The following is a 25,721-nucleotide window of genomic DNA, read 5'->3' on the forward strand; positions in this document are numbered from 1 at the left end:
AGGAACATTCTTCTCACTGATCACCAATGTAAGGGACATTCTTCTCACTGATCACCAATGTAAGGAACATTCTTCTCACTGATCACCAATGTAAGGAACATTCTTCTCCACTGATCACCAATGTAAGGAACATTCTTCCCACTGATCATCAATGTAAGGAACATTCTTCTCACTGATCACCAATGTAAGGAACATTCTTCTCACTGATCACCAATGTAAGGAACATTCTTCTCACTGATCACCAATGTAAGGGACATTCTTCTCACTGATCACCAATGTAAGGAACATTCTTCTCACTGATCACCAATGTAAGGAACATTCTTCTCACTGATCACCAATGTAAGGAACATTCTTCTCACTGATCACCAATGTAAGGGACATTCTTCTCACTGATCACCAATGTAAGGAACATTCTTCTCACTGATCACCAATGTAAGGAACATTCTTCTCACTGATCACCAATGTAAGGGACATTCTTCTCACTGATCACCAATGTAAGGAACATTCTTCTCACTGATCACCAATGTAAGAGGTATTTTTCCAACTGCAAAGTCTGCTCCTGACCTAAACCTGGGGTACAGGCTGATGTAGTCCACAGGGGAGTGTTGTGCTGTGTTACACTACGGGATACTCTCCTTGTTTGGCCCAGCATCTACAGATAGATTACTGTAGACATTCCCAACCAGGTTTCGTCAAGAGGTTATTAGGGGTTCCTTGAGCTGTGGCTGATTGACCTCCCATGTGATGGTGCCTGCCTAGTTCTGGAGCCAAGCCATGTGGCAGAACCATCTGCAGGACACCATTCATCAACAAAGTCACGTGATCACCAAAGGGTTAGGATCAGCGATAGGGTCACAAGAACAGGTCCAGGATAGCCCTTGGGAGCCATTTAAAGCCCATTGCACCCCTGAACAAAACACCACCATCATTTATAGTTATCAATTGACTGCGATGCATTGCACTGTAATATCCAACTTTCCATGAAATGTCTGAATATTCAACGAAATTTCGGCAAAGCGAGAGCTCCTAGTCTGGCTCATCCTCATTCCAAATTTAAAACCCATTTTTCTTCTTTTTTTCAGGTTCACGAAGATCCAAAACACAAAAGTGACCATGAAAAAGGACGGCATCAACTCCTTGCACTACCGCGTCATCCACTTCGCCAAATTCGCCATGTACACGAACATCACAGTGGATATCGGCAAGCCGCCTCCGCGACCGGCTCGGGGGTGACGGACTTCAATGGCCGCTCCATGGTACTCTGTCTTCTCAACCTCCTCGGAGGCCTACTGGGGGTGGTCTTCTGAGCAGATGAACTGACGCAGACTCTCACCACCAGCGGGGCCCCCCCCCCGCTCTGGGATCTTCCGGCTGGACAACGGAGCTCCGTCTGGTTACTCTCACCAATCCATGATCCGCTATTCCTGTGGTGCAGTTAGGTGGTTCCTCAGAAGATGGTTGGGAGGTGCACCACGAATGGTGATCTACTGTGATCTGCCCCGAACGCTCGCCGTGCGCAGACAATACGCTGGAAGCATTTTGTCACTTTCTCGTTTCTCACAAATGTATCATTTGTCTTTTTATAAGCTGAGTCTTCTTCTTTTTGTGTTGTTTTCATCTTTGGACGCGTTGTTGGGTGAACGTTTCACCGGGAAACTTCAGGGCAGCTATAGGGGGGTGAGCGTGCTGTCGCTGATGATGTCACCGATGATGCAATGTATGTTGTGGAATGTTTAGTTGGCTTCCCACCAGTCCCAAGGGAGCATTTGAACCGGAGCAGGAAACGCAGATATCGCACCCATCCTCCGCCCTCCGGAACCGACACCTGGTATTACCACTACCCAGTTTTGAGGAAGTTAATGTAAATGGACGGTGCCAAGTTTCGTGCCCGTTTTGTGCAAATTTACAATTTTGAGTCTTAGATTTCTCAATTATTGTTCCACAGTCCAGAGGGGATCACACACACTGCTGGGTGCAAAGCTTGATGCTGATCCCACCATTTATGGTGGAGGTGGCTCTACATGTTGGTTGGGGTTTCCTATGGAGTCTTTACACTCGCAACATCTCTCTGTCTGTATGTGGCTCCACCCATTACTGTAATTTATGCACAAAGCCATTGTGTCCAAGTCCTGCTACGCACTCTGCAGGTGACTTCGCCTTTCCCCTCCCCCACATTAATTTTCTTTGTTGAGTAATAAATATTCAGAGGTATTGTATTATAACTCTGTTTAATGATAATGATTCAAAAGCACATAACATCCCCCCACCTCAAAATTTTGTCATGGCACCCCTTCGCGGTCAGGGCGGAGATTTGCGGTCTTTACGTTCTGTCCCGGTCTTATCGGTTTCACGTGTTTCAGCTGGTGGAGATGGTTTTCTATAAATGAACCTTAACCAGGACATGCATGAGAACCCTTTACAGATATACACAGGCCATGCATGTAGTTTATACACATTTATTGGGCAGGTGTGAAATGGGCCTTATTTTTGAATATCAGCATGTGGGCAGCGTTTGAGCGAGAGATACGATTATCCGACAAATGAGGACTCGCTGCCTTATCTCCCTGGAGAAGGAGAGATGGAGCTGTAAGGGAAATTTGTGCCAGGTGCTGCCAAATTTGGTGCCAGGCGAAAAATGCTGAGTGGAGAGCTGAGGCCTGGGAGTAAGTGGGGTGGAGATCTGAGGCCTGGGAGTAAGTGGGGTGAAGATCTGAGGCCTGGGAGTAAGTGGGGTGGAGATCTGAGGCCTGGGAAGAAGTGGGGGGAGATCTGAGGCCTGGGAAGAAGTGGGATGGAGAGCTGAGGCCTGGGAAGAGGGTGAGTGGGAGGCTGAAGCCTGGGAAGATGGTGGAGGGTGGAGAGCTAAGGTCTACGGAGATGGCGGATGGAGGGCTGAGGCCTGGAAAGATGGCTAATGAAGATCTGAGGTCTTCAAAGATGGCGGGGGGGAGAGCTGATGTCTACGAAGATGGTGGGTGGGGGGCTTAAGCCTTGGAACACAGTGAGTAGGAGGATGGTGGATGGAGAGTTGAGGCCTGGGAAGAGGGTGAGCAGGAGGCTGAAGCTTTGGAAGATAACAGATGAAGGGCTGAGGCTTGCAAAGATGGAGGGAGGAGAGCTGAGGTCTACAAAGATGGCGGGTGGATGGCTGAGGCAAGGGAATTGATGTGGGATGGGAGGGTTGATGCCTGGGAAGATAGTGAATGGAGAGCTAAGGCCTGGGATGATGTGGGGTGGAGGGATGAGGCCAGGGAACAGGGTGTGCTGGAGGCTGAAACCTGGGAAGATGGCGAGTGGAGGGCTGAGGCCTGGGAAGATAGAGGGCTAAGGCCTGGGAAGATGTTGGGTGGAGAGTTGAGGTCAGGGAAGATGGCGGGTGGAGGGTTGAGGCTTGGGAAAATAGCAAAGGGCTGAGGCCTGAGAAGATGGTTAGGGAGGGGCTGTGGTCTGGGAAGATGGCAGATGGATGAAGGAGGCCTAGGAAGATGGTAGGTGAAGGACTGAGGCCTAGGAAGAGGTCAGGTGGAGATCTGAGGTCTACAAAGATGGTGGCTGGAGGACTGAGGCTTGAAAAGATGAAGAGCTGAGGCCTGGGAAGTGGGCGGGCGGAGAGCTGAGGCCTGGGAAGTGGGCGGGCGGAGAGCTGAGGCCTGGGAAGATGGGGGACGGAGAGCTGAGGCCTTGAAAGTGGACCGGCGAAGGACTGAGGCCTGGAAAGATGAAGGGCTGAGGCCTGGGAAGTGGGAAGATGGCGGGAGGAGAGCTGAGCCCTGGGAAGATGGGAGGCTGAAAGCTGAGGCCTGGGAAGATGGCAGGTGTAGGGCACCTTGGGTTGTCTCTGGGAAGATGTTGTTCTGCAGTGGGGTGGAGTGCGTAATGGAAATGGCACACTGTAAGTCAGACACAGAAGGCCGCTCCCTCTGCAGCGGTGGGATGGAGACTGCTTGCTCTGTAGGTGAGGATGTAAAGTGTTGCTGTGCAATGCTATTTGGGGGGGTTGCTTTGGTCGGGTGATTGATTTTCCTTGCACCTGAGGATTCAATGCGGCAATTCTGGGGCCAGTTATTTAAATTACAAGAAAAAAAGGTAACCGCCTGATTCCTGTTGGCGCCCTCTACCGGGGCTCATTCACACCTCAGCGTTTTAATTGCAGCATAACGCAGCCCTATGGAAGACGCTGAAAAGCAATCCCCAAGTAGATTTTGAGGTGAGAAATGCGGAGTCAGAATGTTTCCTATTGGCAGCTTGAAGTCACATGGTAATATCACAGCCAGTAGGAGAGTGTTGGCAGGTCCGGTATGAGAATGTGAAATGAAATGCTGAATATCTGGGAATGTATCATATTTAGAAACGGGTGTAACTAAACCGATTTGTGAGTTAGTTGAGCAATCAGCATATCGCCACAATGTGCAGGAACGTTTGTTCTAATATATTCATTCTTTTCCCAATCAGTGTATATCATATCCCCCCCCCCCCCCCCCCCGGAGTATCAGGCTGAATGTACAGCGGCACTGCCAGACTCATCAATTTTGATTCACTGATGCATTTCGCATTTCTCTGGCGTCACCCATCCCCCGAGGGCCCAGGAATCAGGCGGGATCCATGTGGGTTGATGAATAGAATTGATCTAATTGTTAGACGAGGTGCAGTTTGCAGGAAGAGCGGAATATTCCTGTACAAAACACAGGTTAAAGCGAGCAGCCCCCCCCCCCACGGCTGGTAGAAGTGGCTTGGTGTGGCACGGTGAGGGGTGGCTGCTACGTGGCTGGCGGGAGGGGGGAGCGGGAGGAGGGTCTCTGTATTTTGGATGCTTCTTATAATTGTTTTTCTATAATTGCGTGATCGGGGGTTTGCAGAGAAAACGTAATTATTGCCTTTACAGTTTTTTATAAAATAAACCTGAAAAAGAGAACCGGTCGTGTCTTCTGTTCTGTCGGCCTCATCACTCGAATCCCCCAAAAGTCTCATTTATATTTCCGTTTCCATTTGGAGGGGCAATGGTGGGAACATGGGGGCGGGGTGGTACGAAAACTCTGGCCGATCATCCTGAGATCTGCACCCGGAAGACCATTTTCTTAAAGAATCGTGTGCTTGCTGAGCAAATGGTGAAATTTAGCACTGATTTAGAGCACAGAATATATCTATAACACATTTGCATATCTGTCAGTCCAGCGAAACCTCATGGAAATTACATACATTCAAATGGTGCAAAATCGAATGTTCTAAGACTAAAATTCTCTGTAGATTGAATGTGTGAATGGGGAATATACCACATTATAACCACTAGATGGAGCCGAGGTGCAGGGAATATACCACATTATGGCCACTAGATGGAGCCGAGGTGCAGGGAATATACCACATTATGGCCACTAGATGGAGCTGAGGTGCAGGGAATATACCACATTATGGCCACTAGATGGAGCTGAGGTGCAGGGAATATACCACATTATGGCCACTAGATGGAGCTGAGGTGCAGGGAATATCCCACATTGAGGCTACTAGATGGAGCGTATAATAAGCATATATTGATTGGTTTGCGCAAAAGTTATAGCGTCTACAAACTATGGGAAAAATTTATGGCTATATTATGGCATTTTTATATATTTTTTTTTTCTTTTTTACTAGTAATGGCGGTGATCAGCGATTTTTATCGGGACTGCGACATTGCAGCGGACAGATCGTACACTTTGACACACATTTATGTCCACTGACATTTATACAGCGATTGGTGCTATAAAAATGCACCAATTTACTGTATAAATGTCACTGACGGGGAAGGGGTTAACACTAGGGGGCGATCAAGGGGTTAAATGTGTGTCCTAGTTAGTGTTTCTTAGAACCCTTTCACACTGGAGGTGTTTTCCAGGCACTTTAGCGCTAAAAATAGCGCCTAGCGGGGGGGGCTAAAAGAGCCCCGCTAGCAGCTGAAAAGCGCCTTTAAAATGACGGTAAAGCGTCACTAATACTAGCGACGCTTTACCGCTAATGCGGCCACGCTGCCAGTGTGAAAGGGCTCTAACTGTATGGGGATGTGATTGACTGGGGGAGGAGACATATTGCTGTTCCTACCTACTAGGAACAAACGATATGTCTCCTCTTCCCTGTCAGAACTGGGATTTGTGTGTTTACGCACACAAATCTCCGTGCTGGCTCTCGTGCCCACAATCGCCACCAGCCACCCGCGATGCGCATTGGGTCCCCCACGAGAGCCACACGTCTGCCGGCCACGCGCATTGGGTCCCCTGCCGTGCAGCGGACCCCACAACAAGGGAACAACAACATATAACTAAAGGCAAAAGTTCCAGAGGTCAGGCAGTGATGGACGAGAAGGCCCGGCTCGCAGTGGTGTGCAGTCATGTTGGAACAGGAAGGGGCTGTCCCCAAACTGTTCCCACAAAGTTGGGAGCATGAAATTGTCCAAAATGTCTTGGTATGCTGACCCCTTAAGAGTTCCCTTCACTGGAACTACGGGGCCAAGTCCAACCCCTGAAAATCAACCCCCACACCATAATCCCCCCTCCCCCCACACCATAATCCCCCCTCCCCCCACACCATAATCCCCCCTCCACCAAATGATTTGGACCACAAAGCAAGGTCCATAAAGACATGGATGAGCGAGTTTGGGGTGGAGGAACTTGACTGGCCTGCACAGAGTCCTGACCTCAACCTGATAGAACACCTTTGGGATGAATTAGAGCGGAGATTGTGAGCCAGGCCTTCTCGTCCAACATCAGTGCCTGACCACACGAATGGGCTTCTGGAAGAATGGTCAAACATTCCCATAGACACCCTCCTAAACTCATGTGCGTGTAAAGGCGGGTGTCCCAATACTTTTGGTAAGATAGTGTATATAGGGTACAAGGTAATATCTGGGTTTGCAGAGGCATTTGATGCACACAGAGTAGATTTATATCCTTTTTTGGTTAATGAGGAACATATTTATGAATTAAATTGTTTGCCTGTTCAGCTTTAACCTACCAGGATGGTTCAGGAAGAGACCCATATAAATGCTGGAAGAACATAATAACCAATAATTGTGTATTTCTGGCCAAAGTCCCTCCCCATCCTGCCCCGCCCCCCTCCCCCGCCTCATCCCTGGAAATATCTGTCTTGTGGGAAGAAGGGAACATTGGTCTGGATTCCTCATGGAAGGTCATCATTGGGACGGGAGACTCTTCATCTCAGAGAAGAGAAGTTACCGTATAGAATTAAAGACTCGGAATCGGCTACAAAAGACTCATTTTATTGTTAGAAATTTCCTGCGTCCTCCCACCGCCGTTCCTCGCCCCGCGTTCCAGAGACGGGCGTTCTATAATCAGCTCATACAAGTCATAAAACACATTGATGTATTTTCCAGAGATTTGTCCAGCGCGTTTCCACCACATTTTCCCCAAACGTTTCGCATCTAATTTGTGGACGGAAAACCGTAATAAAATTCTCTGGGTGACCTTCAACACACCTGACTGTGCGGCGTCATACGCGGCTCTGCCGGATGGGGCAATCTGTCCGTAGCTATAAAGAGGAAATCTAGAAAGAACTTTACCAAGTCTCCTCAGTCCTCGTACCTCATCTCGTACCATGACCTGCGTCAAACTAAACTAAATAAAAGGTCGTCCGAATCACCCCAGAAACTCTACAGATTTCTTATTTTGTGAATATAATGTCGTACTCATAGTCAGAATTGTGGCAAACATACTATAGGGACTTAAATTGGAGAGTCCCTAAGTGAATGGAGGGTGGGTGTAGCTAGGCTGTAGTCAGCCTGAGCTATGAATATGTTATCTGTGCTCACTAGGGTTCTCCTAAACTCAGGATATTTCTCCCTTGGTTAGTGTGAGAAGATAAAATGTATTGAGTTAGGAATATATATCAACCTTGGCCAGTCACTGAGGGTGGTATTCCATTGATGTGAGCTGAGGGAAAAAGTTACATAATTGGAGCAACTTCCTAGAAGGGTCTTTGCCTCCCAGGCTTGGCTTGGTGAGGATGTCAATGCAGAGGTCATGCCTCCTAGGCTTGGCTTGGTGAGGATGTCAGTGTAGAGATCTTGCTTCCTAGGCTTGGTGTGGCTTGAATGTCAATGTAGAGGTCTTGCCTCCTAGGCTTGGTGTGGTGAGTATGTCAATGTAGAGGTCTTGCCTCTTAGGCTTGGCTTGGATGTCAGTGTAGAGGTCTTGCCTCCTATGCTTGGTGTGGTGAGGATGTCAGTGTAGAGATCTTGCCTCCTATGCTTGGTGTGCTGAGGAGGATGTCAATGTAGAGGTCTTGTCTGCTAGGCTTGATGTGTTGAGAATGTCAGTGTAGAGGTCTTGCTTCCTAGGCTTGGCGTGGTGAGGATTTCAATGTAGAGGTCTTGACTCCTAGGCTTGGCGTGGTGTGGATTTCAATGTAGAGGTCTTGTTTGCTAGGCTTGATGTGATGAGAATGTCAGTGTAGAAGTCTTTGCCTCGTAGGGTTGGTGAGGTGAGGATGTCAGTGTAGAGGGCTTGCCTCCTAGGCTTGGCCTGATGAGGATGTCAGTGTAAAGGGCTTGCCTCCTAGGCTTGGCCTGATGAGGATGTCAGTGTAAAGGGCTTGCCTCCTAGGCTTTGGGTGATGAGAATGTCAGTGTGGAGATCTTTACCTCGTAGGGTTGGTGTGGGAAGGATGTCAGTGCTGAGGTTTTCATCTCCTAGATTTGACATAGAGAGTGTAGAGGTTTTGGCCTCCTAGGGTTGGTGTGGTGAGGATATCAGTGTAGAGGTCTTGCTCCTAAGCTTGGTCTGATGAGGATGTAAATGTAGAGGTCTTTGCATCCTAGGGTGGGTGTGATGAGGTTTGAGGTTGCCAGTGGGGGGGGGGGGGGGGGGAGCCAGGGTAAGGAAGGGCTTTTGTTCTCTTGGAAGACCCAAACCTAGGCCCAAGAAATCTGTGGCTGCTTGTGTATGGTCAGAGGACCAGAATCCTGTTGGTCGGTGGTTACTGATTATTAGGACCACCAGTAATTGCTGAACGGGAACTCATAAAGGGCTGTTACCAAGTTTCATGCAAATAGATGGCCTGTGATTTTTTTGCTGTTTTTGGGAGTATTACAGCACCTTGAAAAAGTATTCATACCCCCTGAAATTTTCCACATTTTATCATGTTACAACCAAAAACGTAAACATATTTTATGTGATAGACCAACACAAAGTGGCACATAATTGTGAAGTGGAAGGAAAATGATAAATGATACAAATAAATATGTGAAAAGTGTGTGGGGGGGGGGGTATTTGTATGGCGCCCCCCGGAGTCAATACTTTGTAGAACCGCCTTTCGCTGCAATTACAACTGCAAGTCTTTTTGAGGATGTCTCTACCAGCTTTGCACATCTAGAGAGGGACATTTTTGCCCATTCTTCTTTGTAAAATATCTCAAGCTCTGTCAGATTGGATGGAGAGCGTCTGTGAACAGCAATTTTCAAGTCTTGCCACAGATTCTCAATGTGATTTAGGTCTGGACTGTGACTGGGCCATTCTAGCACATGAATATGCTTCCATCAACTCTGACCAGCTTCCCTGTCCCTGCTGAAGAAAATCATCCCCACAACATGATGCTGCCACCACTATGTTTCACACATAACGTTTTGCTTTTAGGGCAAAAAGTTGAATTTTGGTCTCATCTGACCAGATCACCTTCTTCCACATGTTTGCTGTGTCCTCCACATGGCTTCTCACAAACTACAAACAGGACTTCTTATGACTTTCTTTCACCAATGTCTTTCTTCTTGTCACTCTTCCATAAAGGTCAGATTTGTGGAGAACACGACTAATAGTTGTCCTGTGGACAGATTCTCCCACCTGAGCTGTGGATCTCTGCAGCTCCTCCAGAGTTACCATGGACCTCTTGGCTCTTCTCTGAAGAATGTTCTCCTTGCCCGGCTGGTCAGTTTAGGTGGACGGCCATGTCTTGGTAGGTTTGCAGTTGTGCCATACTCTTTCCATTTTCCGATGATGGATTGAACAGAGCTCCATGAGATGTTCAAAGCTTGGGAGATTTTTTGTATAACCTAACCCTGCTTTATACTTCTCCACAACTTTATCCCTGACCTGTCTGGTGTGTTTCTTGCCCTCCATGATGCTGTTTGTTAACTAAGGTTCTCTAACAAACCTCTGCGGGCTTCACAGAACAGCTGTATTTATACTGAGATTAAATGACACACAGATGGACTCTATTTACTAATTAGGTGACTTCTAAAGGCAATCGGTTCCGCTAGATTTTAGTTAGGGGTATCAGAGTCAAGGGGGCTGAATACAAATGCCCCCCAACACTTTTCACATATTTATTTGTAAAAAATTTGGAAAACCATTTATCATTTTTCCTTCCACATCACAATTATATGACACTTTGTGTTGGTCTATCACATAAAATTCCAATAAAATACTTTTATGTTTTTGGTTGCAACATGACAAAATGTGGAAAATGTCAAGGGGTATGAATACTTTTTCAAGGCACTGTATGTGCCCTGAATCTCCACAAGTTATTCTGCAAATGGAAACTTTGAAACCAAAGGGGACTGAAGCCTAACTGCTGCCATTGGTGGGTTGGAGAGCTGCAGGGTTTCTCAAAGGGCGGGTCACTGTTAGAAAGGGCACGGCAGCCCAATACATTTCCAGCAGCTTCCTCGAGGGTCCTCTCTACACTACAAAATGCTGCTTTCCGGACCCGGCTGTGGCACTGACTGTGGGAATGGTTCAACCTGTTGGAGTTTGGAGCACCTGTTGACCCTTAGAGATGTACAGTAATTAAAACTGAAGAGGAGTTCTTCCCTATTGTGAGAGTGACCCTAGGCCACAAACTATAAAATAAGAGGAACACTTAGGTTGGACTTGATGTGTCTTTTTTTCGACCTCACCTACTATGTAACTATGTAACTTGGGGCTGATTCTATATTTAGGGTCGGAACTGTCACCAAACGACCTATAGACTGTGAATAAGATATAAGACAGAAGATGATAGGAATACTAATAAGGTCACCCCATGTCCGCCATGTTGTACAATCGGTGAGATATTGGCATTACAAGGGGGGACCAAAGAGCTGGAGATCAGCCGTGTCTGTGGCCTTTGCCCTCTACGAGTTCTCTTGGCCCTCCTGTGGGTGGCAGTTCTTGGTCTTCTCACACTTGGCCAGGCGGTTCCCTTCCCAGTAGCCCACATCCTGCCCATCGTGGCAGCGGCACTTGGTGCAGGAGTCCACCCAGACGTACTGCCCCGCCGGGATGACCCGCTTCTGGGTGGCATCGGCATAACAATTCGGACCTGCAAGGGGGGGAAAAGGGAGACGAGTTCAAATCCACTTTCATCTCCTATTGATTGCAGTTCTCAGGTGACTACACAGCAATTATTTGTTACAGATCTTTGTAGAGCGCCATCAGTTTACACAGTGCTGTACATCAGTCCCTGCCCCCAAGGAGCTTTCAATCCCACAGGGCCAACAGACCTACCAGCAAGTCTTTGGTATGCAGGAAGAAAACTCACACCAGCACAGGGAGAACATCCAAACTCCATGCAGACAATGTCCTGACCAGAATTTGAAGTGATGACCTGAGTGTTTAGCAGCAAAACCTGCACAGGTTACGCTGCCCCTCTTGTATGTTTTGTCATCCTACTTGTATGTTTTGTCATCCCCTTGTATGTTTCGTCACCCCCCCTTTTATATTTCGTCATCCTCAGGAGATAGACCCCATCATATTTCGTTGGCCATTTTTCTGTGCTGATCAGACTCTGAGATGTAGCAAAACATAAGAGGCTCATCTAGGGATATGTGTACCCCCACCCCCAACACAGGAATTCACAGCGCCCCCCCCCGATGGTCTCCATCTTCTACATTTGGAATAAATGCAATTGATGGAATCAAATTGACTTGTGTCATGCAAAAGGCCCATTTAGGGCTTGTTCGGGGGAGGGAAACCCTGTGGCCCTACCCCCTTAAAAAGGATCTTCAGGCTCTGTGAAGAAAATTAAAAGTCAGCAGCTAAAACACTACCTAAAAGGCCAAATACCTGTCCAGGGATCCAGCCCTGTCCTCAGCCGGGCCGGTTCTTCATCGGTCTTTGGTCCCCGGTGCCGGCAGGTTTACTAAGGGAGGTGAGTCATGACTCCTTGCGGCTGCAAAGCCGGCTTCCCACTGTGCATGTGCAAGCTGCGCTTTGTGAATGGACCTGCAGCCTTCTGGGACCTGTGATGTGTCTCAGACGGGTGCAGGCAAAGAGGGGGAAGGAGGAGGAGGATAACTTCCATCATAGATCGCCCTACAGTGAGCAAAGCACAAGTAAATGAGGCCTTGGACCTGATTTGTTACTGTTCATGCATCAACATGCGCTCTGCCCTGCGCCAATGTGCGTTGCTATAGGCAGCTTATTCAGTTTGACCCGTAGATTCAGCCAGAATCGGACACAACACTTCTTTTTAAACGCAGCGCACCGCAATGTTGAGCGTTTCCATTGTGGTGCGCGGCACTGGGGACATGTTGCCTGCTACCATATCGGTGCGTTGGGGTGCTATTCAAAATGAGTGACACCTCCGTGCATGGCGGTACATGCGTTGTCAGGTGTTGCGGGGATGAGCTCTGAAGTAGAGGGGATACCCCTCGAAACGCGGCGGCTTTCTTTGGACTATCATCCCACCCAAGTTTACTGGCCAGCAGATCTTGCTGGGTGATGCATATAATGGACTTTTTGTTAGACATATGCGGTTCATTTCGTCCTGAATTGAAATTCGGACAAATTTTCAGTTTTCGGAAATTCGGATGTATCCGAGTTACAATAGTACCGAATATGAACGAATTCGAAACAATGAAAAAAAAATCGAAATTCGAATCGTTTTCAAATTCGAATTCTAAAAGTTATCAAATTCGAATAGTTTTTGAATTCAAATAGTTTTGGTATTTCCAAAGAGAATAAAATAGAATAGAAAATTAAATTAATAGAATAGAAAAAAAATATTAGAATAGAAAAGAATATAACAGAAAATAAAAGAATGGAATATAAGAGTAGAGTAAAACAGAACACAATAGAATAGAAAATAAAAGAACAGAATAGACTAGAATATACTAGAAACAAATAGAATAGAATAACATAAAATATAACCATCTTCGGAAATTCGAATTTCAAATAGAATAAATTTGAATTCGAATACATAAGAAAAGAATAGAACAGAAAAGAATAGAATAGACAAATAAGAATACCTAGATTATAATAGAATAGAAAAGAATAAAAAAAAAACAACAATAGAATAGAATAGAAAAGAAAGAATATAACCATTTCCCAAAATTCAAATAGAATCAATTTGAATTGAATAGAATAGAAAATAATAGATTTGAATAGAATAGAACAAATAGAAAAAGAATACAATTTTAAAAAAATAGAATAGGCAGAATATAACCGTTTCCCAAAATTCAAATAGAATCAATTCGAATTTGAATAGAATAGAAAAGCATAGCTTAGAAAAGGAAGATGGTATTCATTCTAGTCTATTGTTTTTTTCTATACTATTGTGTTATTTTCTATCCTACTCTATTCTTTTCTATTCTATTCAAATTCGATTTGTTTCTATTTGAATTTTGGAAAATGGTTATATTATTTCTATTCACTCTATTCTATTGTTTTTTTTAATTCTATTCTTTTCTATTCTAATTTCAGAAGATGGTTATAATCTATTTAATTCTATTCTTTTTTTATCATAATCGATTCCTTTTTATTCTATTCCATTCTATTCTCTTCTTTTCTTTTCTATTCTATTTTTTCATTCTATTCCTTTATTTTCTATTCTATTTTATTCTCTTTGGAGATTGGAAAACTATTCGAAATTGATTTGAAAACTTATCGAATCGATCCAAATTCAAATTAGAAAATTCTAATTGATTTGAATATGAATAAACAAAACGAATTCCGAAAACAAATGTAACTAAATGAATTTATGTAAATAACGAATTGAAATTGAAATTTTTCTCGTTCTGCACACGTCTACTTTTTATCATCTGCTTGATTTTATCACTCGTTTGTGAATATGCAATTTTACCTTTTAATAGATCTCAGTGTTGTAATGCGCAAGGCTGGTGCGACCGCTGTCTGTTTTTGTCCGCTGTCTCTGTTTTTGTCCGCTGTCCCTGTTTTTGTCCGCTGTCCCTGTTTTTGTCCGCTGTCCCTGTTTTTGTCCGCTGTCCCTGTTTTTGTCCGCTGTCCCTGTTTTTGTCCGCTGTCCCTGTTTTTGTCCTCTGTCTCTGTTTTTGTCCTCTGTCTCTGTTTTTGTCCTCTGTCTCTGTTTTTGTCCGCTGTCCCTGTTTTTGTCCTCTGTCTCTGTTTTTGTCCTCTGTCTCTGTTTTTGTCCTCTGTCTCTGTTTTTGTCCGCTGTCCCTGTTTTTGTCCGCTGTCCCTGTTTTTGTCCGCTGTCCCTGTTTTTGTCCGCTGTCCCTGTTTTTGTCCGCTGTCCCTGTTTTTGTCCTCTGTCTCTGTTTTTGTCCTCTGTCTCTGTTTTTGTCCTCTGTCTCTGTTTTTGTCCGCTGTCCCTGTTTTTGTCCTCTGTCTCTGTTTTTGTCCTCTGTCTCTGTTTTTGTCCTCTGTCTCTGTTTTTGTCCGCTGTCCCTGTTTTTGTCCGCTGTCCCTGTTTTTGTCCGCTGTCCCTGTTTTTGTCCGCTGTCCCTGTTTCCTTTTAGAGTTGCGGGGATGTGTGAATAGAGACATTTTGAATGTTTCCTATTTTACCCCCGACATACCTCCGTGCCCCCAGTTTTTGTGCCCTGTGACCCCCCCTGCTGGCACACCCTAGGTACTTCCCTGCAACCCAGACAGTTCTTAGTTCAGACAGTAATGGCTGCGGGGTCACTCACCATCTTTGCAGCGGGGACAGCACTCCCCCTTCTCGTAGACGGGGTTCACACATGGTGGGGGGGCGCAGTCAGCCACCAAGCAGCGGGCGATGCCATCGATGTCACAGGTGCACTGCTCACACTCCGAGGGCTGCAACAAATCAAACACAAGTTAGTGACTCCATGCAGAGAAGAGGAGGAAGTCTTGGGGTCTGTGTAGATGGCAAGTCTTGGGGCCCGTGTAGACGGCAAGTCTTGGGGTCCGTGTAGACGGCAAGTCTTGGGGTCTGTGTAGACGGCAAGTCTTGGGGTCCGTGTAGACGGCAAGTCTTGGGGTCCGTGTAGACGGCAAGTCTTGGGGCCCGTGTAGACGGGAGATCTTGAGGCCCGTGTAGATGGGAAGTCTTGAGGCCCGTGTAAGCTGGAAGTCTTGGGGCCCGTGTAGATGGGAGATCTTGAGGCCCGTGTAGATGGGAAGTCTTGGGGCCCGTGTCGATGGGAAGTCTTGGGGCCCGTGTCGATGGGAAGTCTTGGGGCCCGTGTCGATGGGAAGTCTTGGGGCCCCGTGTCGATGGGGAGTCTTGGGGCCCCGTGTCGATGGGAAGTCTTGGGGCCCCGTGTCGATGGGAAGTCTTGGGGCCCCGTGTCGATGGGAAGTCTTGGGGCCCCGTGTCGATGGGAAGTCTTGGGGCCCCGTGTCGATGGGAAGTCTTGGGGCCCGTGTCGAGGGGAAGTCTTGGGGCCCGTGTCGAGGGGAAGTCTTGGGGCCCGTGTCGAGGGGAAGTCTTAGGGAATTGGGGGGGTGATCTGGGGGATCTGATCAGGCTGGGGGGGGTATGTGGGACGTGTGATCAGGGTCGAGGTATTTAAAAGTCCATGCGTTAGGGGGCGCAAATTACTTGCCTTGCCCAAGGTGCCGACAACCCATGCTATGCAACTAAATGGGTCTACCCCTGCACTGCAAGGGTTAAATGCCTGGTCTAGGGGACCAGGAAAATGAATTTCCTCACCGGATCCTCCGCTCTGCTACTCCCGGGTAGTGTAAGGTCCTCTACATTGGACATGAGGATGCCGAGGACCAGACAAGGTTGGGGAGGAGAGGAGAGCGCCAGCTGCCTACAAAGTAGAGCAGAGGACCAGCTAAGTAAAACTGCTTTTTGCCCCCTCCCCCAATGCATAAAGGATAAAGGGCCCATTCACACCTGAAATCACATGGGGGGTTCCTGGAGATTAGCTGCCCCCCTGAAGGCGATGGGAGCTGGCAGCTCCTGCAGCAATCACCTGCAAACGATTGGCCCTGGACGTGGACGTCAATGGGTCTTCCTCCTGTAGCTAATGGCGGGGAACCCTCTGGGGTTCTGCCATGTAATCGGCGGCGGCCCCCCATTCACGAGTGTGAACCAGAGAATAAAAAAATCCGCAAAACTTTACAAAGTGCAACAAATGTATGAAATGCTCCCCTTCCTTCTCTGCAATCTGCTGAATGGTCTGCAGGTGGCGCTATCAGCAAAGAGCTTTTCATGGCTGCAGATTATTGCAACCAAAGTGGAAGTTCCTGAAAATGTTGGAATATTTTAGAATAACTGACCAACTGCGGTCAATTCACTAAGAGTTAAATAACGGCCAATAATATTCAGTAAAATAGAGCTTGCGGTAAATCAGTTTTGAAAGTGCAATTCACTAAGAATTTTGCATTAAATAATGATTGCGGTGTTTGATTGACTTTTCATGCAGTAATTTATCGCATTGAGCTGGTTGCTAAGGAGCGGGCTGGAAAGCTAGCGGCCGTGTCCTTAACAACGGATGACTCCTCAGCCATCAGCGGGTTCTCCACTGACAACTGAATGTAAAAAATACATTAAAAATTATGAAAAAAATACAGCGTGGGGGGGAGGGAACCCTATGCCAATTTTTTTTTTAAAAACGACACGGGGTTCCCCCCCCCCAAAAAAACAGAGTTAGGTACCTGGTAACTCTTTTTCTAAGAAGTCTTCCAGGGCAGCATCCGAGAGATAGGCTCCTCCTCCCTAAAACAGGAAACACATTAGTCCACCATTATAAATTTCACACTCTTACCTGTGTGCCTCAGTTATGTTAAAGCACCGAAGGAATTCCCTGTAAGCTGCAAGCTCCCCCTCTGTACCTGGTTTTTGTTGTTTCAAGGGTGGGAACTAGTGCTGCCCTGGAAGACTTCTTAGAAAAAGAGTTACCAGGTACCTAACTCTGTTTTCTCGAATCGTCTTCCAGGGCAGCATCCGAGAGGATATATCAAGCAATACTTACTAGGGTGGGGTTAGAGACTGGAGCACTTTACGACCAAATGCTTGGTCTTGGTCAGACAGCTGGTCTATGCGGTAGTGCTTAGCGAAAGTACTGAAGCTCGACCATGTCGCTGCCCTGCAGATCTGCTCCAGAGTTGCCCCTGCTTTCTCTGCGGCCGAGGTTGCCCAGGCTCTAGTTGAGTGCGCTCTGATTTCACTAGGTGGAGTGAGATTCTGTGCCTTATAGGTAATCTGTATGGCCATCCTTATCCATCTGCTGATGGTGCTTTTTGAAGCTTGTTTCCCTCTGTTGATTCCTGCGTAGAGGATGAAGAGGGAGGTCGTTCTACGCCATTCTTTTGTTCTTTCGAGATACGCTATGAGCGTGTTCCTTACATCAAGTTTGCTGTAAATGTTTCTTTTCCTACTATCCATGGTTGTTGGAAGTGAGGGTATGACGATGTTTTGGGTTTTGTGAAATGTAGAAGAGACCTTGGGTAGAAAGGCCGGATCTGGAGAGAGAATTATCTTGTCCAGATGTATTAGACAGTATGGTTCTATTGAAGATAGAGCTTGGATCTCACTCACTCTTCTGGCGGATACTAAGGCCAGAAGGAGCGCAGTCTTTAACGTGAGGTTTTTGTCTGAGCTGTCCTCGATAGGTTCAAACGGAGGGGAAAGAAAGCCCTTAAGTACTGTGCCCATGTCCCAGGTGGGAGTTTTGTACAATTTGGCTGGTTTGGATCTTTTAAGAGCTATGAGGAATCGTCTTATCAGCGGGTCTTCCGCTAGTCTAGTATCCATGACCGAGGAAAGTGCTGCAACCTGTACTTTCAGGGTACTTGGTGATATGTTTTTGTCTGCACCATCTTGTAGGAAGTCCAAAACTATTGGAATTATCCCACCGTTGGAGATTGGTCTGTCTTCGTACCAAGAAACAAATTTTTTCCTTATTTTCTCATAGATGGCTCTCGTTACCGGCTTTCTGCTGTTTAAGATGGTGTTGATTACTCTGTCTGACAGGCCTTTGTTCTGGAGTTTTACCCTCTCAGTAACCAAGCCGAGAGCTTCAAGATTTTGTGGTTCGGATGGTTGACTGGGCCTTGTGACAGTAGATCCGGGCGGTCCGTCAGTGTCAGCTGAGGTTGTATGCTGAGATTTTTTAAATGACTGAACCATGCTCTCTGGGGCCAGTGTGGTGCTATTAGTATCACTGTTGTTTTCTCTGCCTTGATTTTTTGGATTACTTTTGGGATTATGGCAGTTGGAGGGAATGCATAGCACAGATGCCATTTCCAGTTTTGGTTGAAAGCATCCACCCCGCTGTTGCCATCTGTAGGGTCCAGGGAGAAAAATATCGGAGATTTTGCATTCGCCCTGGAAGCAAATAGGTCTACTTCGGGTATTCCCCACTTCTGGGTGATTTGAGTGAAGGTTGTTTGGTTTAGGGACCATTCCGTGTGTTTTTATCGTTTTCCGGCTCAGGAAATCTGCCACTGTATTGTCTGTTCCTTTTAGATGAATACCGGATATCGATCTTATGTTCACTTCTGTCCACAGTAGGATAGATTGTGTCAGTCTCATCAGTTTTTGGGATTTTGTGCCCCCTTGTCTGTTTAGGTATGCGACTGTCGTTGCGTTGTCTGATTGTATCTTTACATCCTTCCCCTGTAATGCTGGCTTGAAGGTTTTTAGCGCTTCCCCCACAGCTTTCAGCTCTCTCAAGTTTGAGGAGGCTCGTGCCCATTTGGGTGTCCATTTCCCTTGCGAGAACCGCCCTTTCATGTGGGCTCCCCATCCTAGGGCGCTTGCATCGGTGGTGATGCTGACTGGATTGACTTGAGCCCATCTGCGCCCCTCGATGACCCGAAGTGGGTTGAGCCACCAGTAGAGTGTTTGTTTGACTGTGGCGGGGACGGGAATGGATTTTTCTAGGGATGCTTGCCTGCCATCCCATTGGGACAGAATGTAGTTCTGTAAGGGTCGCATGTGAATTTGTGCCCAGGTGATGGCTGGAATGGAAGACGTCATCAGTCCTAGTACGGACATTCCGTGCCTGATCGTTGTGGAATGGTTCCTTAGCAGGGACGTAATTGCTTGTGTCATTTTTACGTCTTTTTCCTTTGTTAGGAAAATTTTTGACAGTCTGGAGTCCAGCACGTATCCCAGGTACACTACTCTCTGGCTTGGGATCATTTGCGATTTCTCTGCGTTTATTAACCATCCCAGGTTTTGCAGATAGATCATACTCTTGCGCAGGTTGTTTTCTAGGATTGCTGCTGAGTCCGCAAAGAACAGGAGGTCGTCTAAGTATGGTATTGTTCCAATACCCTCCTGTCTTAGACCTTTTAGCGCTTCCGCCATTATTTTTGAGAATATTCTTGGAGCTGAGGAGATTCCGAAGGGGAGAGCTGTGTACTGTAGGTGCAGCGTAGCTGCTGGCCCCTGGATTGCGAACCTTAGAAACCTTTGGTGATCCTTCCTTATGGGGACATGTAGGTAGGCATCCTGTAAGTCTAGTGTTGCCATGAATGTCTCCTGCGGTAGGATGTTCCTGATTGAATAGATAGATTCCATTCTGAATCTCTTGTATCTTATTCCTCGGTTGAGTGGTTTGAGGTTTAGTATCAGCCTTAGTTTGCCTGATGGTTTTCTTTTTGCGAAGATGTGTGAGTAGAAGCCCTTCTGTTCCTCCTCTTGGGGAACGTGACAAATCACCTTCTGATCTAATAGTTTCTGTAGGGATTCTAGAAACACCTTTGCTTGATTGCTGTCCTTGGGTAGCATGGTCGCTAAGTATTTGGTTGGGGGGCGGTTGGAGAATTCTATTGCGTAACCGTCCGCTATGGTGCGCAGTATGAATTTGTTTTCTGTTATCTCCTCCCATTGGTGGGAGAAAGCCGCCAATCTGCCCCCCACCTGAAGGCAGTCATTGTTTTTTGTTCTTTTGGGTATTAGGCTTGAGGATGAATTCACCTTTGCCTTTCTTGTTTTGTTGACCCCAGTGCTTTTTTGCCCCTGGCTTATTGAATTTCTTGAAATGCCGAAAGGGCGCCTTCCCTTGTCTCTTCTTGGTTTGAGGGAACCCCTTATTTTTTGCTGCAGTCCTATCCAGGACTGTTTCTAGTTCGGGACCAAACAGTAGGTCTCCAGTGAATGGTATGCCACATAAACGGTTCTTGGAAGGTGCATCCCCCCCCCAGGATTTTAACCACAGGGCTCTGCGGGCCGAGTTTAGTAGTGCCGTGGTCCTAGAGGATATTCTGACAGTTTCTGCTGAAGCATCTGCCAAGAAAGCTGCCGCTCTAGTTAGTGTGGGGATGGTTTTAATTAGTTCCTCCCTGGGTGTGTCGTTCTCCAATAGATCTTGCAGCTGGGTTAGCCAGATTAGCAAGGTTCGGGCTGTGCAGGTGGAAGCAATAGCCGGATTTAGGTTTGCCGCCCCTGCTTCCCATGCCCTTTTCAGGAGAGCTTCTATTTTCTTGTCCATGGGGTCGCTGAGGGTACCTGCGTCATCAAAAGCCAAGTCCGATTTGTTCGTGATTTTTGCCAGAGAGGCATCCACCTTGGGGCATTTAGCCCAGGTTTTGGTGTCTGCTTCCGCAAACGGGTATCTGCGTTTGATTGTGGCGGGGATGAAAAGCTTTTTCTCTGGGTCTTCCCATTCCTTTTTGACTATGTCTTTAAGTGTTTGGTGTACCGGGAACGTTCTTGGCTTCTTGGGCTGGAGCCCTTTGTACATTCTGTCATGCATAGTGAGTTCTGCGGTTTTCTGTTCTTTAATGCCTAGAGTGTCAGTGATGGCTTTGAGAAGACTGTCTGTGTCCTCAGAAGGAAACAGGTTGCAGTCTGTCGTGTCATCTTCCTCCTCTGAGTCTGAACAGATACCGTCTTCTGATTCAGATTGTTCAGATTCATCTGAATCCACCTCTTGTTCTGCCTGTACCTTGTTCTCCCTTGGAATGTGTGTTCCGCTGGTAGATGGGATACTGGCCTGAGCGACACTTGCTGGCGTTTCTAATTTCTCTATAGCTGAGCGTAGTGGTGCCATGGTGCTCTGAATTTCTTTCTTAAAAGAATTGAGCAGGTCTTTCAAAAATCCCTGTGATTCTTTTGCCACCATTTTGTCTAAGCATTTCTGACACAGGGGCTTTTTCCAATCTGGGGAAAGCCTGTGGCTGCATGAGGCACATGTTTTGCCTTTAGCCTTCCTTTCCTCAGGGGTCTTTGCCTGCAAGCGAGCATAGAGAACAAAAAAAAAACCCCGTGAGTTCAGGTGGTCAAAGGAACTGCCTGTAGATAGGCAGTAAAGAGGTTAAGACAGAGATAATTCAAGAATATTCTGGCTTACCTTGGAGCTGTCCTGATTTCAGGATCTGCAGGGCAGGGTGGGGAAGCGTCAGACATGATCAGCCACCAGGATCCTCTGCTTAGAGGCCTTTTTATCTGCTTCCTGCATAAGCTCCGGCCCCGCCCCCGGCTGACCCCGTGCAGGTTGGTGGACACACCTGCACATGCCGCTGTATTGTAGAGTAACTGTGCTGGTAGTGAAGGGTAGCATTGAACAAATTTGCTATTTGTATTCTGTTTTCTTTCTCTTTTTTTTTTTTTTTTAAACTTCCCGCCCCTAGGTGTCCCTGCTCTATCTCCGTAGTAGATAGACTACGGGAAAATGGCCGCCAACCCGGAAGCGGAACTTCCTCGGCGCCATCTTGGTACACCCCCGACTTCCTGTAGCGGCCTGTGGCGGTGAGGACGCTGCTGCGCTGCCCGGAGAGCGGTGGATTCGTTTGGGGGGACAGCCGCAGCCACCAGGGACCTAATTTAGAAGGTGCAAAACCCTCCCTGCTAGACCCTCTGCTGCTGAGGTTTTCGGCAGCGGTCGGCGGCGGGGGGGGGGGCGCCCATCTATGCATGTATCCATCCCCCCTGGCGGGCTCCAGATTCTGCGGAAAGCCAGAGGGGGGTGCTTGCGGAAGCATACACAGGCCTAACAGCGGCATGGGGTGGGGATGACAGAGTCCTCCTGCAGCTTGGGGGGATGATCGCAGACCCCTCAGTAGGGGCGAAATCTCAGGCTTTGAGCAATGTTGCCCAGTGCTGCGCCTGCTCGCCCTCCCAAAGCCCCTTGGGCTGTATGGGATGCTGGCAGGGGGTCTCCTGCAACAAGCACAGAGACAGGTGAAAATAAAATAACAAACGTTCTTGCAGCTCCTGTGGGTCCGGAGGAAACACAAACAACTGAGGCACACAGGTAAGAGTGTGAAATTTATAATGGTGGACTAATGTGTTTCCTGTTTTAGGGAGGAGGAGCCTATCTCTCGGATGCTGCCCTGGAAGATGATTCGAAAAAAATCCATACCAGACCCTTATCCGAGCATGCAGCCCGGCAGGTCAGGAAAGCAGGGGGAGGAGCGAGCGCCAGCCCCCCTCCTGAACCATACCAGGCAACATGCCCTTAACTTGGGGGAAGGGGAGACTGCAGACATTGTACAGGAGATGATCAGAGACTGCAGACATTGTACAGGAGATGATCAGAGACTGCAGACATAATACAGGAGATGATCAGAGACTGCAGACATAATACAGGAGATGATCAGAGACTGCAGACATAGTACAGGAGATGATCAGAGACTGCAGACATAATACAGGAGATGATCAGAGACTGCAGACATAGTACAGGAGAAGATCAGAGACTGCAGACATAATACAGGAGATGATCAGAGACTGCAGACATAATACAGGAGATGATCAGAGACTGCAGACATAATACAGGAGATGATCAGAGACTGCAGACATAGTACAGGAGATGATCAGAGACTGCAGACATAGTACAGGAGACGATCAGAGACTGCAGCCATAGTACAGGAGACGATCAGAGACTGCGGACATGATACAGGAGACGATCAGAGACTGCGGACATAGTACAGGAGACGATCAGAGACTGCAGACATAGTACAGAAGATGGTCAGAGACTGCAGACATAGCAAAGGAGATGGTCAGAGACTGCAGACATAATACAGGAGATGATCAGAGACTGCAGACATAGTACAGGAGATGATCAGAGACTGCAGACATAATACAGGAGATGATCAGAGACTGCGGACATAGTACAGGAGACGATCAGAGACTGCGGACATAGTACAGGAGATGATCAGAGACTGCAGACATGCTGTAGAAATGGTTGGATATTGGGGGTCGCGTTGCAGGAGAGTGTTGGAGATCTCGCCTATTTGTGAATGATAAGATGGGAGAAAATAAAAAAAAAAAACAGAAGATAAAGAGATGAGAGGAAAGGATACAATTTCTAAACAATGTATCTCTAGTAGGCTGAATAATCTTTCCTTTTCCTGCACTAATCACAGACTGCAGTCCTCTGGGGCTCCGAGGGGCCACACAATAAGTGCCACAGGGGCCCGATGCAGCCCTGGAGCCACAGTTTGGGTTCAGGGTGGAATGTGGCCCCTATGATTCCAACCTCAGTGTGACCCCCTCCCCCTATACAGGTCCCCATATCAGACCGGACCTCTTTCTGGCGTGTGATTGGATCTCTGTGATTGGTCTACAGCCAGGTCTGTATAATCCCATTATTAGGGAAGAATTTCCTGAGCGCACACATTCCATGCAGTACAGGAGACCCCCCCCCCTCCGGGTGTTATCACTTCCCGACCAAACAGAAAGATTTCCAATCTCCGGATGGCGAGGGAACTGCTGGGAACGATTTTACGGATAAAAGGCGGCCTGGAGAACAGATGAGCCTTGTGTGCCGATTGCCCAATCCACAATCATCGGAGATCCCATATTACTTCCACCTGGAGACACTCCGAGGGGTCCGCACAGGTGGGGGGAGGGGAAGTACTAATATTCATCAGATATATTCTTCATGATGAGTGGACGTCTTCACAAATGCCTGACACAGATCAGCCCCTGCTGCCGCCTCTCTCCTACAAATTTGTAGAAGGAGGAGGCGGAATTTCCTCAAAGTTACAATGTACAGTCTGATTACTGGGGGAAGGGAGACTGAGGAAATGTTTCCCCAAGTCTTGTATACAGGACACACAGGGCCCTTCTCATGTAATACCATTGGGGGCCCCTAGCCTTGTATAGAGGACAGACGAGGCCCTTCCTATGTCATACCCAAAGGGGCCCCCAGCTTTGTTTGTTTTCCAGACAGGGCCCTTCTCATGTGTCGTCCCCCCCCCCCCAGGGGCCCCCAGCCTTGTACAGGACATGTCAGGTCCGGATCCCCCCGTTGCTCCATCCCGCACAGCTGGGACTGGTTAACCCTCCACTTCCCCAGATGTTCCCTACATGCCGGAAATCTCATTAAAGATGAAATCAGAGCCGGATCCTCTGACACTTCCCCCAGAAACAGATGACAACAATTGTGACTCCCATTGTCCCGTGTAATGGGGGCGGGGCCAGTGTTAGGGACGCACACAGAACCCATTTCTCATGTGTGATTTTTAGATCAGCTCTGGGCAGCCAATCATGTAACCCGCCCATGGACGCTCCCGCGGTGTACTTTCCGCCAGGCAACGCCAAGACCAATGAGAGTTATTAACACCTCCATTAATCAGCGTGGTGAATATATGACAGGCAGGGCATGGAGCACGTCGGGTAAGAGTCGCAGAAATTGGCGTTCTCTATCTCGCACTCCATGCACTGGGAGATAATCGGGGAATATTCCGCTGTGTTCCAGATCCAGCACTAAAACGGCCGTAAAAATGGTAAAACTTTCATCTTTTATTGGCTCCCTCGGTCTTTACACGCGATACATTTACAGCTGTGATGACCCGAAGACTGCGTCCTCTCCGGAGACTTATAAATCGCATTTCAGGATGGAAACATGGAGGAGGATGCTAAATACGAGATTTCCCTGACACAGAAGAGACCGACAAACACTGATAATCATCACAGATCAATCACCCGATAATCATCATCACAGATCAATCACCCAATAATAATCTTCACAGATCAATCACCCAATAATCATCACAGATCAATCACCCGATAATCATCACAGATCAATCACCCAAAAATAATCATCACAGATCAACCACCCAATAATAATCATCACAGATCAATCACCCGATAATAATCATCACAGATCAATCACCCAATAATAATCATCACAGATCAATCACCCGATAATCTTCACAGATAAATCACCCAATATTAATCATCACAGATCAATCACCCAATAATAATCATCACAGATCAATCACCCAATAATAATCATCACAGATCAATCACAGATCAATCACCCAATAATAATCATCACAGATCAATCACCCAATAATAATCTTCACAGATCAATCACCCAATAAAAATCTTCACAGATCAATCACCCAATAATAATCATCACAGATCAATCACCCAATAAAAATCTTCACAGATCAATCACCCAATAATAATCATCACTGATCAATCACCCAATAATAATCATCACAGATCAATCACAGATCAATCACCCAATAATAATCATCACAGATCAATCACCCAATAATAATCATCACAGATCAATCACCCAATAAAAATCTTCACAGATCAATCACCCAATAATAATCTTCACAGATCAATCACCCGATAAATATCATCACAGATCAATCATTCAATAATCATCACAGATCAAT

At 47.1% G+C, this 25,721-nt stretch overlaps 2 protein-coding genes across 3 annotated transcripts in view; one reads left to right on the forward strand and one right to left on the reverse strand.

The window, feature by feature from the left end:
- B4GALT2 (beta-1,4-galactosyltransferase 2) overlaps positions 1 to 4,875 on the forward strand; it is a 126,621-nt gene extending 121,746 nt beyond the window's left edge. For both annotated transcript variants that reach the window (XM_073593973.1, XM_073593975.1), the window contains exon 7: positions 1,083 to 4,875. In XM_073593973.1, the coding sequence (XP_073450074.1) occupies positions 1,083 to 1,233 (151 nt within the window). In that variant the 3' untranslated portion in view covers positions 1,234 to 4,875. The remainder of the gene's footprint in view (positions 1 to 1,082) is intronic.
- Positions 4,876 to 7,222: 2,347 nt separating this feature from the next.
- The window catches only part of LOC141103907 (von Willebrand factor C domain-containing protein 2-like), a 33,913-nt gene continuing 15,414 nt past the window's right edge, over positions 7,223 to 25,721 (reverse strand). The window contains exons 2-3 of the mRNA XM_073593976.1: positions 14,846 to 14,975; positions 7,223 to 11,277 (exon numbers count right to left, since the gene is read on the reverse strand). Of these exons, the coding sequence (XP_073450077.1) occupies positions 11,090 to 11,277; positions 14,846 to 14,975 (318 nt within the window). The 3' untranslated portion in view covers positions 7,223 to 11,089. The remainder of the gene's footprint in view (positions 11,278 to 14,845; positions 14,976 to 25,721) is intronic.

The sequence above is a fragment of the Aquarana catesbeiana genome, linkage group LG07 (genome assembly GCF_042186555.1).
Source record: "Aquarana catesbeiana isolate 2022-GZ linkage group LG07, ASM4218655v1, whole genome shotgun sequence".
In the NCBI taxonomy this organism is placed as follows: Eukaryota; Metazoa; Chordata; class Amphibia; order Anura; family Ranidae; genus Aquarana; species Aquarana catesbeiana.